Consider the following 19,355-nt stretch of genomic DNA (forward strand, 5'->3'; position numbering starts at 1 on the left):
CGGTAGTGAGCAAACGCCCCGCCCTCTGTGTTTTTTCCTTTTTATATAACAAACAAACGAGAACTTAAAATTTTACAAAAAAAATAATTTCCACAGATTTTTCTTCACATTTTGTTTTTTTTTTTAGACGGGCATTTCACAGTACGCGAGTATGAAGACGTCCAATAAAATCAGATAACACTTTATCACGGAGAGCCATATACAACTCTCTTCCATGCATCCACACAGTGCCGCGCCACATAAGAGGCCGCTGAGATACCAATAAAATCAGAAAACAATATATCACGGAGAGCCATAGGCAACTCTCCCCGTGCATCCACATAGTGCCGCGCCATGTAAAAGGCCATCCAATCAGTGGCCCCATTAGCCTTTCTAGAAACATGTTTAGTTAGGAAGGCGTCCTCATCTCTACCCATAGCCCAAATATCTCAGAGTAGGGATGATCCCACCCTGACACCTTCGGACCCTCCTGGATCCACCCTATAATAGTGGCTAAGTCGCCCTCCATAATAATAGAGCGGGCCTACAATACTCGCTGTGCATATCGAAGGCCCTTCCATACAGCCATCAGCTCGGCGCTGGGAACCGAGGTCTCTGCTAGCTGACAGCCACCGACCGCTACTACACGAGAGCACGGGTTCCTAATAACAAACCCAGCACCCCCTCTACATCTACCATTCTGTACCGATCCATCAAAATTAATCTTGAGAAAGCTTAAAGGTGGGACGCTACGGTGAAGAACACCAAATAAGATGCCACGCAGACCTTTTTTTTTTTTTTTTTTTTTTTTTTTGCTAGTGAAAAGGGGTAGGGGGGAGGAAGGGACAAGCCCACCCCCGCGTAGCAGCCCCCACTGGGCCCCCGCCCCGCCAGGAGAATGTTCGATGCGGGCAGAAATGGCCGTGTGTTGGGCACCCCGACCGGTTTTACTCATACCCTCCCCACCCGTAGGCCCGGCTCAGCTACTCTTCTAAGCTCTGGCTCGAGTCCCACGTATGAGTACGTCACACCTGGCACCACCCCGGCTACTAGTGGTTCAAGAGCGATCCTACACTACAAGTCCAAGCAGTGGCCAAAGTAATGAGCTTTGGTCCACAATTTAATCGTCGCCGCAGCGATTCGAACTTGGGACCTTATGGTTAGAATTGCTGCCCAGTGCCACGCAGACCTTTCCCTGCGAGTTTCCTGCGGCATTGCAAGTCTTCGAGCGTGGTCGGATTATTCCAACGTTTTCTGGAAGCTTTGGTACCTCACCAGTGGAACCTCCCGCGGACGTCAGATACGTAAATTAATAAACAATGATAAGCTAATAAATAACGCTCGGCCTTGCGGTGCCGCCACGCGGCAGCGTGGTCTCCCCCTCTCTCTCTCGGGAGCTGGTTAAAGAACGTGGCGTGATGAGTGGTCGACACGCCAGCCTTGGGTTAGTGGGCCTGGGAGCCTTCCAGAAGCTTCCGGCGAATTCCTGGCCAGGAACGCCCGCGCGGATCCAGCGATCCTGGTTACGCCACGTGTAGAAAACTACCACGTGGGTATCCGACGTGGCGTCCGCCGTCCCCAAGGAAATGATACGGGGCGAATTAGGGCTCCGCCTTTAGTTTTCCAAGTCCAATCCCCCTCTCTTTCTCTCTCTTCTCTTCTAACCAAAAGCTCAGAGCAGACGGACGCAGAGAGTCGGAGTCGACAAAAAATTCGAAGCGATTTTTTTTGGATTTCGGGAAAGAAAGAAGAGGGCGAGGAGAAGGGTTATAGGGAGGAGATGAATGGTGGAGGAGAGGGGGGAGAGGAGATGGAGGAGGACGAGAAGGAGGAGAAGGGGAAGGGGAGGGAGAGGGAGAAGGCGGTGCTGATGTGGGGGTACCTGCCGGGGGTCTCGCCTCAGAGATCGCCGCTGCTGTACCCGGTGGCCGTCCGGATGCCGGAATCCTCCGCCGGAGATGGCTGGATGGATGTCTGTGGAGGCGGATGTGGCTTCGCCATGTCCATCTCTGGTATTCCTTTCGGATCTCTCTTCTTCTATTTTGCTTTCTTGGTTTCCCTTTTGCCTTCTTTTCTTTATTTGTTTTTTTTCCCATTTTGATTTTTGAAAATATAAGATAAGAGACCGTTTCTTGATCTGTAGACACTTTACTGTCGGGACCGATGGGTTTTTTCTTGTTTGCATTTTTTTGGAATTTGAGAATTTGTGGACAGCAGAGGGGAACTTTTTAATTTTGGACACTTGAGGATAGTTTAAAGGGTTTTTTTATTCTGATGATTTCAGAGATGTGCCTAGTCTTTGATGTCGATTACTGCGTCCCACACCCCCTCCCCTCCACCCCCCCCGCGGTCCTTTTCTTGGGTATTTCCTGGCATACTTGGATGGATAAGTAGTTTTTATGCTTTCTGTATGCATGTTAGTCGGAAGACAAAATGTTTTTGATTAAAATAATGTGGCTTTTGATTGATGCAACCGAGATTTAGTTTAAGATGAGTATGAACTTGATTAAATGGTCTTGTTTTTTCATGAACAGATACTTTCGGAATTCCTTACGATATAAACAAAAGCTAATGCCGTTCTGAATATTTTAGTTTCCCCATTGATGCACAATACGGACAAGAGTGCAGAGAAAGATGAAATAGCTTTCAATAGGATTAATTTTGGAGAACAATTCCTAGTAACGACCATATCTAGTGGAATAAGCATGTTTGTTGTACCTAAGGTTTTTAGGCCCTTTGATATGTTTTTTTGGTTATTGTGATGTGTTAGTCTTTGATGCCTTTACAACACAGCTACACAAATTTTAGTCCCTGTCCAGTACTAGTAGTATGGAAAGCTACTTTTCATTAGTTTATAGCTTTCTTGCTTAAATATTGAATGTTGATTCTGTAATTGGGGGTTCACATTGCCTTCTTTGTTGTATCAGTATCGGGCAAACTGCTTACATGGGGTTCAACAGATGATATGGGTCAAAGCTATGTGACTTCTGGGAAGCATGAGGTACTTGACTCTTTGGTGCTCAATGATCTTGCCCAGCAGTTTTTTTCTTTTCGGAACTTTCTTAGATAAATGTTTTTTTTTTTTTTTGAATCCACTCAGGAGACTCCTGAGCCATTTCCTGTTCCAACTGAGGCAGCCATTGTCAATGCAGCAGCAGGGTGGGCTCACTGTGTTGCAGTTACAGGTGCTACGCCAATTTATATAAGTTTTATTGATGAATGATCATTGGTACTTTTTCATGATTTGATTGAAGTAACATGAGAGATGAGGTGTTTCTGCATGTTGATGTTGCTTGAAAAAAAAGTGTTTTACATTTGATAGAAATGGCAGAATGTCTTGTAAATGCATTAGCTTTCCAGGAATGGTTTTTAGTAGCTTAAAATGTTTCTTTTAACCAGCTGATGGAGATGTCTACACATGGGGCTGGAAAGAATGTGTTCCAACTGGGAGGTTTGTAGGAGACCAGACTTTAGGAGGGGCATCTGAAAAAGATGAAAGGCATAATGCATCATTGAACAATCAAGGTGACTTTAGTTTCTTACTTGGCTGTGACCTTTTTTTTAAAATGAAAACATAAGCTGCCTTAGCTCAACTGTTTACAGATATAATGAATGGGAAATTGATTACAGTGAGCCCCAGGTCACAGATGTCAAGAACAAGTAGTGGAACTGTATCTGGTTCTGAGAGTAGAGGTGGGGAGGAGAGCGCAAAGCGTAGAAGGTTATCTTCAGCTAAGCTAGGACATGAAAGCTCAACATCTGGTGATGAAAATCTTTCAGCTCCCCCATGTCTAGTGACACTTAACACGGGAGTAAGGATTGCTACAGTAGCTGCTGGTGGACGTCATACGCTGGCACTGTCAGGTAATTCCCCTTCTTTGATGAATTAGATGTCACTGTGGATTTCTGCTGTATATTTTAGTGGTTTGTTGTGTTTGAGGGAGGTATCCCCATTAAGGAGCCAGGAAATGCTGATGCATTCTGTTTTCTAAAAAGTTTCAGACGTCGGTCAGGTGTGGGGTTGGGGATATGGAGGGGAAGGTCAGCTTGGGTTGGGTTCTCGTATCCGCTCTGTGTCTTCTCCTCACCCTATACCTTGCATTGAGTCAGCTGCTTATGGCAAGGACCGACCACCTGCAGTTACCATGGGGAATAAGATTTCAGAAGGGCAAACTTATAAAGTCACAGGAAGCTGCGTAAAGGCCATTGCTTGTGGAGGTCGTCATAGTGCTGTTGTCACTGGTACCAACCGCTGGCCTTGCTTCTGTTAACTTTTTGCACAATATACATTACTATGGGATTTTGTTTGTTTGCAGGTTACTCTTATACATGAATAGTAAATCCAAATAATATTATTTTTAATGAATTGACATGGCGTCTTGTACTGTCTTTATGCCATTAACATGTTTTTTTTTGTTTAGTAGAAATGATGGTAACGGTAATTGAGGAACATGTTAATATTTGTAATTCTAATTTGCTTATTATGTGAATTTGTGTTTGTTAATCATAAACTTTGTTGCATGTTTAAGGTGGTTCTGGATGAGTCAGGTTAAGGTCAACATTAGAATCAATAAAGTTTGACAGAGTTATTGTCTTTGTTTTCCTGGAAAACTTATTCAGAAGCATCTTGGGAAGGATCAGCCATTTGTAGTAGATTCAAATGGGGGCTAATGAAGTTGAGATGTGTGTCTTTCAAGTATTATGCAATAGCTGCACACAAGTGATTTATGAAATATAACATGAAACATTAGCAGAGCTCAGTAGCTCACTGTAAGTGGATCTGAAAGTTCAGCAAAAAGATGGGGCAAGAACATTAGAAGGTTATGACAATATTTATTATCCTTAAAAACTTTGCTGTATCTTGTTTTTAAACACTGCTGTCCCTTTGAATGTTAGTTTATGTTCTTGTCCATCAATTTTTGCTATTTCTTCTGGCTTGCATCCTCATTCATCGTATCTCTCACCCAGGTAACACAATCTTTTTTTCAGAAGTTCTGGTTATCAAATTTAGTAGTTTGATTTTTTTTTTCTTTGAAAAAAAAAGCCTTACCATTTGCTTTCACGACTAGACAGACTTGCTCTTTTTTTTTTTAAGGTCATGAACAAACATTTGACAAAATGTATAATCTAATTACGATCTAGCAGCTCATAAGAAAGCGATAAATACCTTGTTTTTGTGATCTTCCTCCCATCTCTCTCCATCATGCATGTGAACACTATACTTAATTGACATCCTCACATTTTAGGTAATGTATATATTCTTAATGAATTGTAATAATTATTTTTGTGCTTCTGCAGATACTGGAGCACTGCTAACTTTTGGTTGGGGACTCTATGGGCAGGTTAGTTTCTATCATATTTCATCTGCATCCATGCATATGCATTTATTAACTAACAATATCAACACTACTCTCCATGGCTGTACATGTTCTTCTGTAACATAATATGTATTATACTATTATTAGAAAGAAATGGTGAGCTGCCACCATTTTATCTTAAAAGGGGCATGAATGGTAAATGGGCTACAGCATGCTCAAATTATCGGTCAAGTAGTTCTTTTACAACGCTCAGTCTGAGCAGTTGACATTCCAATTCCCACCATCATGTACTGCCAGTCTTACCCTATTTGTGATTTGTGCTGTGATTATACATTGGCTTCACTTAGGTTTGGTCGTGATGTAAGTATTGGTGCCACATTAACTATATTTAACATGATAGTCGCTTATCCATTTTCATACAGGTGGAGTAAGAAGCTGGTGTCTTGATAAATGTTCTGTTACATGCTTGCTTAAGAAAAAAGGAACCACGCATGAACTATCAGTGCCTTCTAGATATAACTGTTTGGCTCTCTCTAGTTGAGGGCGTCATGCAGAAAATGTTTCAGTTCATCGACGTGATTCTGGCATAAGGTTCTTGTGGAATCTATGATACCGTGAAATTCTTCACACACACAGATGATTGGCATGCCAGTACCTCAAGGCTTAAATTTTTATTTATTAAACTATGCTGTTCTATATCCAACAATATAAATCCTGGGGTGAATTATAGTCTGCTGAGCATGAATAGAGATAGCAGAAGCACCTAGGCATCGAGCAAATGATTGGTGACCTCTGATCTTTAATTATTATTTCTTGCTGTTTTTAAGTAGTCTGTGCTATTTGTTGGGCTCAGCCAAGAATACTGTAGCTCTATATCTTTTTATATAAGTCCATGAGATGTTTGTGGATGTCATTTACTGTATGATGCACATCAATGAAATTACTGGTTTGTGGGCATATGGTTCGATTATATATATCCAGCAACATGCTCTAACTGCTCTCCAGGATTAACATGTAGGCATTGTAGAAAAGATGGAGAAAAGCAAAGTATAATGTTGAAGATGAGGTCCACTGTAATATGGAAACAGCCTTTTTTTTATATTTCGCTCTCTGTTGTGGATTTTTGATTGCAAGTTTCAGGAAAAAGACTAATAAGCTTCCATCTTCTTTTCTGCCCTTTTTCCCTCTTATTGGTTATTTTGGTCCAGTGCGGGCAGGGAAGCACAAATGATGAACTGAGTCCAACTTGTGTGTCATCTTTGTTGGGCATCGAGATACGAGGTATTGCCGCCGGTCTGTGGCATACTGTCTGCACATCAGTTGATGGTGGTGTGTATTCTTTTGGTGGGAATCAGTTCGGGCAGCTGGGAACTGGCTCTGATCAGGCTGAGGTATGGTCCTCGTCACAACTTCATCTGCAAACCAAGCTAACTAATTTTCTCTTGCACAATGGTGGGGTGCAACTCGTCCCTGGGTGCCACTAATGAATACGAGAAGAGAATTGAATATCGCATGGAAAATTTCAGGCCTCATCTGGAAATTTATGAGTACCAGATGATGTATCTAATCATCCTGTATCTCCAGTGTCGTAGAAATGAGATTACGGAGAAAATAAATTGCTGCTTTCTTTTCTTGTCCCAGAACATGGATATTAAAGCAAGACTTTCTAGTGAAGATACTAATGCAGCTGTATCCAAAATGCTCCTGTTTGCAGACTCTTCCTAAGCTATTGGATGCTGCATGTTTGGAAAACAAGAATGCCAAAACGGTCTCTTGTGGGGCACGTCACAGCGCCATGCTTACAGGTATTAGTCCAAATGATCTTCTTAATCATTCATCGGCAGATTTAGTAAAATATTGATGCTTCCCTATCGGAAAATAATTTGCTGTTTTATTCTAAGTTGCAAATGCGTGCTGGTACTGGAGTGACTTTTTGTCGGTATGAGGATATCTGGCACGCAGACTGCTTCCAGGTCGTGCATAAATTGACTGCTAAGCCCTTGGGAACTAGCCGTAACTGCTATGCAAATACTCCGGGTTTTCGTTTTTGGCACATACTGCTATTTTATTTTTTTTCAATTATTGCAATACTGAAGGCTGACAAGAACTTGCCATATGATGCTGCTGTTGTCGCCACTTCAGGACTATCATCTCTCAAGTTAGTTTAATTTTTTTTTAAAAAATAGTAGGATGGATTTAGCAAGCAATGCAATAGCAATGTTAGTATTAAGGCTCTCTTAGCTCTCAAGCTAGTTTACTTACCATAGGATGGAAGAGAACCTGGCCAAAATTGGAGACAGGATTTTGATCCAGATATTGGTATCCAGCATGTAATAACTTATTAACTGAGATAGTAGGTATCCTTAATTTGTGCATCTCTTTTTTGATAGATGTAGCACTAAAGTGGATATAACTTAGTATTTCTTAATTGGAATTACTTGAGAAAACTAATGACCCGTCTTTTGTGAACAAGGCGTAGGCAAGTGTTTGAGTGCTATTATTATTCCTGTTACTTAAATTGGAGTGATGTGAATTTACACTTCGTTTCTTGCAAATATTTCTCAAATGTGAATTGACATGTCATTGTTATTTGTGATCTCTGTAGAAGACGGAGAGGTTTTTTGCTGGGGATGGAACAAGTATGGTCAGGTATTATTTTTGTTATCATGACCGCTTCAAATTTTCTCTGTTTTTACTTTCTCATTTCTAGTGCATAAAAATCAAGTGTTTTGTATGTGCATGTATGTGCAGCTTGGCTTGGGGGATGCAATAGACAGAAACATACCGTCTCGGGTTCCGATCGAAGCCTACATCCCCACAAATGTATCTTGTGGTTGGTGGCATACACTGATGCTTGCTGAATCGCCAACTTGAGTATAATTCCTGCACATTGTTCTGCTTCACAATTTTGTTAGGTTGAGTAGGTTTCACTGAATGCAACGTCTATATGTACAAATTCTAGCGATACATACACATGGGCATGCATGTATCTACTTTTTTTTTTAATGTCTTTGACATGCTGCAGTGTGTACTCAGCCCATCTATGATCATTTATGCAATGAAGCAGTCATTCCTGTATAATAGCTAATTATACAGCTTGGCATCCTCTGTTCAAAGTAAATACAGATAAATTCCGAAAGATCAACCGATAATCAAACAACACCAGATAAATCATCATTACTTGCCTGGGGTGTATGTGTAATTTTGCTGCAGCTGCTGCATTAACGGGCAGAGAATCTGCTTTTGGTGGAAGCTCCTGGAAGCCTGAAAAACAAATATCATGTAATTCTTGCCTCAACTTAGAATGTTGAATTAGTGTAAATGAGCCCAAAGATTGTCTGAACTTCCTATCCTTTGTTCTCCCAGTATTAGAATGTTCTTAGGCATTGAACAATTTTTCACTGGATTCTCTCCAGCAGGAGGGCTTTCTCATGTTTGCTGTTTCATATTAGAGTATGGATGGACTCCAAACGCTCTCTGCAACACCTCCCCTTAAATTTTTTAGCTCCATGCTCCTGATGAGATGTGTTATTGCTAGAAAGAGTCCATCTTCCTCATGATCTAAAGTAATAAGAAATAGAAACAAGGAATTCCAGCTGCAAGCTTAAGGAATCATGGAAGGGGCAATTCTCTGCCAGCAACACAACATACACGGTAGCTGCAGTAGCGTGGGCAATTCCCCCTCGTTATAATAATGTAAATTACAAGGTTTTTAATATTTTATGATTTTTAATAAAAAGTTGTTCTTAAAACAACAAAGCAGCGTAGTCTTTGTCATCTTCCTCAGCCAAGCTACCTTGCATGGAAAATAGCCTCTTTTCAAGAAGAAATGAGAATGACAAAAGCCTATCAGTCTACAAAAAACAGTGCTATTATATTCGTGGGGCTCTATACAGGAAATAGCTACTATTATGAACTCGTAGAATTGCATGCAATTTTGATTTGATACAAGGACCATTTTGGCAAAATCAGTAAAACAACTGCTCATAACTACTACAACTAAATACTGAGAATGATTTAAAACCGTAAAGATAGGCCCAAAATGGTTTATGTAACTTTAAATATATGTACCTTTGGATATGCCTATCGCCTCAATTTTTCAGCTTGACTGGTAATGCTTCACAGAAGGAACGTGTGCTTTACAGCTCTATCCGACAATGCATCAACGCTGCACTGCACGAGAGAAGAAGATTTCACAAGCACACGTGCAAATGCCTTCTGTCATAATATCCCATTTGTAATACAACAGTTACAACAAAGCCTAGATCCAATTAATTTGGTCACAGAAATGTGGAAAAACTGTGATAAATGCATCAAAAGACCGACCTCTGGTCTGCTCAGAATAAGCTCCCGCAGCTCCTTAACCTGATCTTGTATCAACCCCGTCCCTTGTTCTTGGTCTGTGAGTTTTGTGACTTTTATCCCTTATGTTTTTATTCGGAGTTGACTGTTGGCTGCAGTGTCCATAAACATGGTGCTGCACCTTTTGTCATTGATCGACCTACAAATGCTCTTGGACGAAGAAACAGAAGCAGGACTTGTGAAGCATTCACTTTTGGAGACAGATGCAGACTTTTTACAACTTATTGCGCCTAAGAGACCACTTCTTCTCCATGTTAGATAAGACTCCTTAGGTTTTTTTTGCAGGGTTGCCACACGATCTTATATATTTGGATACCTCAGATACATCAACACTTGAAGCACGATGAAAATTGCCGGCTGCTGCATCCAACAGATGCTCTGCACCACTTTCTGTCATGAACCATGCATCAGTTTCCTCCACGAACATGGTAAATTCATCAGCTTTTGATAGACTAGTGTTCAATATACAGCCCATCCCATGTGCTTTGTGCAAGCTCGGAGTCAATGGGCAAGTTCCAAACTCTCATCTATCACATAAGCAGCCTTGCCAGCAAGCCCCTTTCCAAATCCCTGGGTCATATCTTTGATAGTACAATGATCATAAGAACCGTCTTATTCTGAATCTTCCAAATAAGAGTTTGGCATGATAGATTGTGCAGAAATTAATATATGGTCAATAGCATTCGGTTGTGAAAGTACATTTATTTCACCCTCAAGGAAGCTGAAATTGGACATATGACATGCAGGATCTTGTTGGAATAATTCAGTACACTAGGTTCTTCAGTAGGATCTATCCCGACATTATCATATCTCGCTTTCCCTACACTTTCATCTGCATGTGGTCATATATATGCATCAAATACTTGGGCCATCACATCTGGTGAGGGTTGGACATCATCTTGAACCATGAACGATGTTGGAGTATGAGACCTAACAGTAGGCAATTCCCGTGACTGGATCAGACCAAGAAACTCAGTGTTTAATGCAAAAGAAATTGAATGATTCCATATTATAGATGTTGCTAATGGACATGAAATTGAACAAGTAATGGGTGGGGCTAGAGAATTGTGAGTTCTTGAGATATGATAAAGAGTGCAAAACAAAACTATAATGTGAACCACCAACGTTAAATCCTCCATGACATGATGCATAACAGGCAAAATATACCTTTTAGAGAGGATGTCTTAAACCAAATACCATGGAAAATATGACTGTAGAACAAGATCGAAAAGATTCATGCAAATTACTAAGTTCTGAAAACAAGAAATAAAGTAACACAAGTCATTATGTAATCCAGAAGAACCAGGGATAGAAGAGGGTTTTAACTTTTAAGCAACTTTAGGAGCTGCATTTGAAACTTCCCTACTCTACGATAAATGGTTGTTCTGGTAATAGAATAAATGGTCTCCTAAACCCATAAATGCAGCCAAGTACACATAACAAGAATATATTAAAAACAGTGATTGAGTAATATGTATTATAAGGAACCAAAGACAGTAGGACTCAATGTTGTACCACTGGATAACATAGTTAAAAGGAACACTTTAGATTAAGATCTTTAATTAGGCATTCCAATGGGAACAAAAAGATTGAGTTGAAATTAAATCTAAGGTTCGATCGTTCATTGAAAAGATGGAATCATAAACAACATGCCTTATGGGTTTTTACTGTAAATTTTTCTGACTAACATATGGTAATCAAATTATAAACAAAAAGTACTATACATATATATATTGTGTCAATGATTAATGCACTAGATGTGCTACCATGTTCCACATTCAGGTTAGCAAAGTTCTAAACTATATAGTATTCAAAGAGGCCACTGACTTGGCTATGGATATCATACCAGACAGCAAGATCTCAGGTTAGCAAAGTTCTAAACTATATAGTGTTCAAGGAGGCCACCAAATATCATACTAGACACCCAGAAGAAGAAGCTAGTTTGCTTCTTTCTTCTTCTTCTTAAGAACCAACTGCTGGTCAAAACAAACCTGGCCAAACTTGGAATCACAAAGACCAGCCCAAACAACTCAACATTCCCGGCTCATGCAACTCAACATGGCTGGTCCAACCTCAACTGGCCCAAACAACACAACTGTTTGATCTGTTGTTTTGCAGAACAAAGTTACAGGGATGTGTTTGCACCTTTCAGAGAAGAACATTACAAATATTAATGTCGTACTCTTTGCATTGTCATAACTTGCTGACAATATGTTACTTTAATGTGAATCCACTCTAAAACAATGATGATTATATTCTTTCATGGCTAAGATGCATTGAGTTTATTAAATTGAAGAATTACAACTATAAAAAGGAGTTGTGAATAACAAAAGTTACATTACAAAAGGTAATAGCATTTTAGAGAGCTATGTCTTTCAACTTCATACTTGGCAAATTGATCTGCCACTGTTTTAGCACTAGACATGGCACCACCTACCTAGAGGTGACATCTTTTATTCTAGCACTAGCACCCAACTAACACCTGTTGGAATCACATTCCACAATAATTTTATGTCACAAAAGCAGGAACATTTCTTAAAGGGTGAACCCAAGCTTCATTTGATATCCTCCATAATGTATTCAGTCTTGATATTTTTTTTCCAATTGGTAACAATGTACAAGGCCAATAAATAGCCCCATTGGCATCCCTAATCAGTGGCCTTGAAACTCGAGTGCACTGATTGCCAAGGTAACCCCCACAAAAATTGAGCTAAAAGCTTATTAACAGCAAGGTTTTCAGTCTCGATACCGGGTCCCATGCTAATACATCAATGATATGATACAGCATGGTACGGTATATGCCCCTGCACCAAGACATCATAAAGGTGTTAAGTCAGAATAGCACCCCGACTGTGTACTGGTACAATACTATATCGAGTCTCTGTACTGTATTGGCTCCCTACCGCTAGGTACAGTACTTTATAAGACCTAAACTTCTTTCATGAATGATGATGATATTATGAATTGACAAATGCATGTACAACTCACAGTGTCTTCACAGTGCTTTATTTTTTGTATTGTGAAGAAATACACTGGTGAGTATAATGATTCTCATTGGCATAACCCATCACCAAAACTGACAGAAGGCTTGAATATGTTTTCAGATATCACTTTCAATATTCAAAAAATGAAAATGATGAAAGGAGCTGTGGCATCATGAGTTGGAGAATGCATCTAATCATGAGTTGAAGACCAGATGCGGATACACATCGAAGTAAGTTTCAGTTTTTTTTCTTAAAAAAAATATCCATCATTACATTTCAAAATCAATGAACCTGTTAATAAACTCAAATGCATCATTTCTATATTTTGGTGTATGTACAGAAGAAACCTTGTTAATGATCTAGAAAGACCCATATCCGTTGTAGGTTCTGAAAAAAGGCCACAAATTCTCTGAACTTTCAGTTTTAAAACAACACCATTTCACTTATAATACCAGCACTGCCAGTTCATGAATTCTTTTATATTCCTAAAATATTGATACATGATGAAACAGGAATTGAATAGCAGTGGGATGACATTATATTTCCGCATCAGAAAAGCAAGATGCTTGAAGAAAAATGGTCATAAAATAATTTTACATATCAATGAAGTTTATAATCTTGTATTCATTAACGTGCACAGAAGGAGATAAATTTGACATAGCAGATGATTTATCATTACATACCCTTCTCCAAGTCTATATCGATGACAATGGCATGTTTGCAGCTGCTACATCAACAGGATTCTTTGCAATATTTTCACCTTGAGCATTCTTGTAAGTGAAAGAAATGGTCCAAGGTTTAAGACAGAGGCATTCATTCAGATGGAGCAGATTCCAAAGTAACATCTGCTTCTGTGTTGTGAAAGTAGCCATCATCCCATGTCAATATCCTAAAACCATAACCAAAATCAGATTGAAAATTTTGAAGCCAAACTATATTCATACCCTAAAATAACTTTAAACTGTCAAATAAATGACGTATAACTTCATAATCGAAACAAAGAAGTTGGCATAATTATGCTCCCAAGAATAGAACTATTTGTTGGTCTATATATCAAGATACTCCTAGACCAGGAAAACCACAATAACACTTTGTATCTAGCCTATGTAACTCTAGGAGGAGCATATGTTACAATGTTTAAATCTTGTCCTAATTTTGTCCAAAAATAGATATAAAATACAAGACATAAGCTTGATGTGAATGTTTATCCTCAATTCTATCTAGAAACCCAAGTTTTGTACCTTAACAGAAAGATCGCTAAGAAAATAGAGGTTGCCTTAGTTATAGGTAGGCAACCATTCTTAAAGTCCGCATCATCTATGAGTGACACATGTTCATGGTGGATAATACACGAGAAATGCATTCTAAAACTATATCTACATATTATGATGATATGGTAAAATTTGAATGCTAGTGGTACCATCATCATGGAGTAAATATAGCATAAGCCTAGGTAATCAAACATTTTTTTTTGAAAGAGAACATGGTAAACAAACATCAGGAGGAAAAAAAACCTAGGTACTTGTAAATAAACATTAAAAAAAAAACTAGGAGCAAATTATGAATCACAACTTGGTGGTCTTCTAATGGGGTTAATTCATTAATACACATGCAATCAGCAGTCTCACAGTAAATAGACAATGCTGCGCTATTAAATAAAAGGGGCTCTGCACCAGCGGAGAATGGAATGGAGCAACTTACATATGTTTTCTTGGCTTGAGCCTCCAGAGCACTGCATATTTCCACTGCATGTTGTCATAAAGATTCCTTAATAACTGTTCTAATTAAGTATTAGTTCTCACAGCCAGAACTAAACAGTGCTCCAAGATTTATGATTCCAAGCCAGTAGACTGCTATCCTGCATCTAACAGCCCCAGTAAGAGCCCTACCCTGCTTGCTTCCAATGCAGACGAGCTTCTTGTTTGATGGGTGGCCCCGTTGAACCAAGCAGCAGACAATCCATCACTTTTTGCTGCCTCTTTGCATTTAAGAACCCTGAGATCCAAAACAAAACAAAAGACCTATTCTCAATCGAACAGAGGAGAAGACAAAGAATCGATCAATGCAGATAGTGCTGTTAGATACTACGTCCATGAAACTTAACTCTCTCTCCAACAGAAAAACTAAGAATCCACCAGAACTAAGAATTAAAACTTAAAAATAAGCCTCTCGGATCTTGTCAAACTGATTTATATCCTCCTCTATCATTTTTTTCTTTTCAAATTAGTAGCTTTAACTAGAGCAAATCCCCACTATCTTTTCAAGCCGCAGCATTCTTGCGGCTCAGCTATTAGTCAATTACTTTCAAGAAATATGAAGAAGCAGGCGCAAAGCACTTTTTTCAGGGATCCTGACGCTTCCTTGTTTGCAATCAAATATCCCTGAGACCTTTTGATGTCTTTCTCGCTATTTCAATCCGAGCAACATCTTTTTAGTTCAGACAAAGAAATATAGAGACCTACAGTTTACGCAATTTATTGTCGTCAGTAAAAGATAGAATATCCCCGAGATCAGGTGCTATCATCGATCAAAGATCCAGAAAACAAGAAAGTAGCATAACCACAGTGATGGCCATTCTTTACCTTTCAAGACTCATTCTGGAGCTTAGAAAAATCTTTGCGCCAAGGGAAAAGGGGGAGAGAAAAGAAAGAAAAAAAACCCTCACTACAACCCGTATCTCGAATTGTTCATTAAGAAAATAGCATTAAAGATCCAGAAGAACACCGTGATTCGAACACTGGAACAGAGTCGAGTAAAAGAAAGGAAATTGGACGAGAGAAAGGCAAGAAGTGAGACCTGGTTTTCGCCCTAATTTCAGCGAACGGCGATGACTGGGCTCTAATACTAGTTTCTCTCCCCCTCGGACGAGAACAAAAAGGCTTTCTTTATTTCCCTTGCCTTGCGGACATTAAATGGGCCACACAATTGTTCGTATTTTAAAGGGGCTCTCTGCTGTGGTGGGCTCTCATGCCACGTCAGAGATTATGAGATATTTAGGCCCTGTTTGGGGAAGCTTTTGGAGGGCCAGAAAGCACTTTCTGGCCCTCCAAAAGTACTTTTAGATGAAAAACTATGTTTGGTAAATTTTTCAAAAAGCTGTTTCAGCTTTTGCGGGAAGCTGAAAACAGCTTTTGGGAGGAAGCTCCAATTTGGAGCTTTTGAGAGGAAGCTGTTTCAGCTTTTTCGGAGAACTGTATTTTTGACAAAAATGCTCATATTAAAATAACATAATTACATAGTTTATCTCTGTATGAACCTAAAAATCTGCTGGAGCCAAGAACCCAAGCCGTCAGACTCCCTTCCGTAAGAAAAGGTATTTATTGTATTATACTATAAATATTGTATTATATTACATTACATTATAATACATTAATATGTTATTTTAAATAATTTAATATTATGTTATATTATGAGAAATTAATTTATACTAATAATTATAATATTTTATACTTTTATTATTGTATTATACTATAATATCATAATACATTAATATGTTATGTTAAATAATTTAATATTATGTTATATTACCAAATATTAATTTACTCTAATAATTATATTACTATTATGCTATATTAACATAATATTATTTTGTATTACAATAATATTATACTATATCGTATATTTATGTATTAATTTATGTTATGTTTTATTATGTTGTGTTGTATAATACTATGCAATGTCCTTTATGGTAATTTTGTCATATAAAAGTACTTTCTCAGTTTGTTTACTAAACACAAAACAAAGTACCACAGCACTTTACGAATGTGATTACCAAACAACAAACAGCTTTTTATAACAGCTCTACTTCAGACAGTTCTACTTCCAACAGCTCTACTTCCAACAGCTCTACTGCCAACAGCTCCCCCAAACAGGGCCTTATTACGTTACACGTAAAAGGTCAGTCTCGTTCATGACCTGATTTAACCAAATCATGGAAAACATTTATATTAAACAGCTCGTTTAGTATAAACAAATTTTGTAGGTTCAAAAGACTCCAAGTGAAACAGCCACCTTTGACACCCGGAAGTCCTCACCATCTCGAGATGAACTTCGGTAATAGTGTGCTAGCAAAAGAAGACCGAGAAGGGATGGACTTTGTGATCCATGATGACAACTTCAGATTAATTGTTGCAGGTGGTCGGCGTACTTGTGACACGACAGTCATTGGAGAAAAACTTCGGACGGCATGGAAGGGCATCATCCATGCAAGAAGTGTTCTAGGGGCTAGTGATATCATCTTGAAAGGCGATTCTATTATAGTAATCAATTGTATCCAGGATGCTGAGCGACAGAGCGATGACCACCCTCTTCTTAGGGATATTCAGTGGTTGGCGAAAGACTGTAACTCCCTTCAGACTGCTCATATATATTGAAAAGCGAACTTTTCAAATATGTCTCATTGACATGGGTTGATACTGTACCCCACCTTTATGCCAGGTTATGTTTCTCGACTCGGTTGCACTCACGCCACATTAACGACCGTTGTACCAAAAAATAAATAGTATGCATAAGGCAGTTTTGGAGCTCAAATACCGTTGTTGATTGTAGATGATTAGTGCAATTGCTGCTGGTTGTAGCTGAATAGTTTATCTTAAATGGTATTATGTAATTTATCACGGAGGAAAAACTGGGAGAGAGACTCAATTAATATATGATTTCTCGACATTTTATATGTTAATTAGCAGGTCTAACACCTTAAAGCTTTTTTTTTAAAAAACAAATTTATAATTTTTTAATTTCAACTAATTTTTTCGATCGCTTTTTGTCAATCACCGCATATACCATCCAAAAAAAAAACCTATATAAATTATCGAAAGGATTTATGTTGAAATAAATAGTAACTCCGAAAAGACAACATGACAAGTAATTTAAGAGTAACACAATTATTGAGGGGATTTATGTTGACATAATACGCATGGCCCATCAAAACGATCATGTCCATTTATCTATATTCAGTTATAATATTTGATTGTTAAGAAATCATGTCAATGTTCCATACTTTTCCTAAAATGTCTGAAAACAAGCTTCTTTGTAGTATGTTGTGCTGTATTTTTATTTATACGTACATTGATTATGGAGTGGTGCAAGAGGATTGGATTCCACATCTAAATATCTTTTATTTGAAGAAACTTACTAGTGGCTTCAGTGAAACATTATGTTATGTAAGCTCAAATCATATATTGCAACTTAGATCTTGGAAACTTTTGGGGGCCCTAGCATAAAATTGACAAACATGAAGAGACATATTTCATGATAGAAAAAAAAAAAAAAGCAAAGTTTGAGGAATGGTGCGGAAGTTAATTTGCCCCTTGCAAAACTCAAAATAATTAACCACCAATTAGAAAGATGGATAACTCAATTGATGGTCACAAAACAAAGATATTTTATGTCTAATTAGATCCAACAGCATAATAAGTTCCAAACATGGTAGACAGCAGTGATATAATCGCTTATCAACAATAACAGGGATGTATTTTGCTGACGGCTATCACTGCTATTCCGCTCATCGACAAAGCGTTGTAGAAGACCATGTGATATGTTACAAGACCATTTAATAAATAATGCATCATTTGTAAACCATAGCAAATATTGATTAACAAAATCTAGGATGGATTATGGCATATCTAATTCTCCATCTTGGATCCTCTTTTGTGGTGCGGAGAGAATTTTCCTTAATTGCACCACAGAAAACGACTAACCTGCGTCAGTTCTAAAGAACCAGGTTATATATTGCTGTGCTGGGCTCTTGTTTGAGGCCAGTGAGATAGGAACGATCTGGGAGGTTTCTTTCACCTTTGTCCACTTCCTCAGTTTATGATAACAAAACGAGGACGAGATCATGCTCCCACCATCCACAAACAAGAGAAAGGCACTCTTTAGATATCACTAGAAAAGAAGTTCACTATGGGGATTGCAGTCGATAAGATGCCTGCCATGATAAAAAGATTAATGATATTGGGGAGTAGATGAAGCTTGGATGACATCAAACGCATCTCCCTCCTTTTGACAATCTGTGCATGGCAGGAGTTGCATTTAACTCAGATTCCTGTTTCCAGGATCATTCAATTAGAGGACGTGCAGCAAATTTGATATCTGTAGGTTTCTGTTGAATTTGCATCAAGGCGATGGAGTGAATTTTGAATTTGACAGGCGGCAGTAACCTGAAAAGTTACTGACCCAGGGATTGGCTGAATCCGCATTCACTGCAATACTGCACAATAGTGAATCATGCATCAAAATTGGCAAAATTGGCATGTGGAAAGGATTGCAAATCTGAGGCTGACATTGCCATCCAACTTCTTTTAAGCAACATTTCCATTAACTCTTTAACTCTTAATCAAGTCATTGTTGAAATCCTTATAATCGAGGCAAAGTATATTCATGCTCCATCAAGCAATGCTCATTACTGTATGAATGGTAACACATTTCGAGTGGCTATAGCGGGGGGTGGAAGTGCAATTCAAGCCTGATCTCAGTATCAGATTATGATATAAAATTTAGCATCCTCCTCTGATCCATACAATACCCAACAACATGTAGGAAGTTTTGCATAAACTGAGAAAACTGATTGCAAACAAATAGCCCGAGTTCCAATCATCCCAGCTGCAGTTCTTACCTTAAATATCCAGATATTTTCCCAGTAGCTACAAAGAAACAAATCCAAAACGTACAATTATGTAAAGATTGGACTTGGATAGTGCCCATAAGTACA

At 38.7% G+C, this 19,355-nt stretch overlaps 1 protein-coding gene and 2 long non-coding RNA genes across 9 annotated transcripts; 2 read left to right on the plus strand and 1 right to left on the minus strand.

The window, feature by feature from the left end:
* The first annotated feature begins 1,556 nt into the window (after positions 1 to 1,556).
* Positions 1,557 to 8,418, plus strand: LOC103697450 (ultraviolet-B receptor UVR8). Of its 4 annotated transcripts, none has more exons than XM_008779305.5 (11): positions 1,557 to 1,991; positions 2,907 to 2,980; positions 3,080 to 3,164; positions 3,379 to 3,504; positions 3,610 to 3,843; positions 3,976 to 4,221; positions 5,278 to 5,321; positions 6,506 to 6,688; positions 7,012 to 7,102; positions 7,903 to 7,946; positions 8,049 to 8,418. In XM_008779305.5, the coding sequence occupies exons 1-11, from the start codon at positions 1,760 to 1,762 to the stop codon at positions 8,169 to 8,171; spliced, it is 1,482 nt and encodes a 493-aa protein (XP_008777527.3). In that variant the 5' UTR covers positions 1,557 to 1,759; the 3' UTR covers positions 8,172 to 8,418. The 4 variants fall into 4 exon arrangements, with proteins under 4 accessions (XP_008777527.3, XP_008777533.3, XP_026657206.3 ...); XM_008779311.5 differs by having other exon boundaries at positions 1,597 to 1,991; positions 3,982 to 4,221; XM_026801405.4 differs by having other exon boundaries at positions 1,611 to 1,991; positions 3,583 to 3,843.
* Positions 7,361 to 15,552, minus strand: LOC103697434 (uncharacterized). Of its 3 annotated transcripts, XR_602569.6 has the most exons (7): positions 15,226 to 15,453; positions 14,946 to 15,101; positions 14,345 to 14,638; positions 13,327 to 13,532; positions 9,624 to 10,589; positions 9,369 to 9,515; positions 8,156 to 8,561 (listed from the first exon to the last, which is right to left on the minus strand). It is a non-coding gene; the product is annotated as an uncharacterized LOC103697434 (long non-coding RNA). The 3 variants fall into 3 exon arrangements; XR_015973016.1 differs by lacking the exon at positions 14,946 to 15,101 and having other exon boundaries at positions 7,361 to 8,561; positions 9,369 to 9,470; positions 15,440 to 15,552; XR_015973017.1 differs by lacking the exon at positions 14,946 to 15,101 and having other exon boundaries at positions 8,327 to 8,561; positions 9,624 to 10,612; positions 15,440 to 15,552.
* LOC148700144 (uncharacterized) lies at positions 9,948 to 16,912 on the plus strand. 2 transcript variants are annotated; one of them, XR_015973019.1, is made up of 3 exons: positions 9,948 to 10,087; positions 12,764 to 12,873; positions 16,778 to 16,912. It is a non-coding gene; the product is annotated as an uncharacterized LOC148700144 (long non-coding RNA). The 2 variants fall into 2 exon arrangements; XR_015973018.1 differs by lacking the exon at positions 16,778 to 16,912 and adding an exon at positions 13,156 to 13,336.
* The last annotated feature ends 2,443 nt before the right edge of the window (positions 16,913 to 19,355 follow it).

The sequence above is a fragment of the Phoenix dactylifera genome, chromosome 14, assembly GCF_051530095.1.
Source record: "Phoenix dactylifera cultivar Ajwa chromosome 14, Ajwa_hap1_PhDact_Kaust_v1.1, whole genome shotgun sequence".
Taxonomy (NCBI): Eukaryota; Viridiplantae; Streptophyta; class Magnoliopsida; order Arecales; family Arecaceae; genus Phoenix; species Phoenix dactylifera.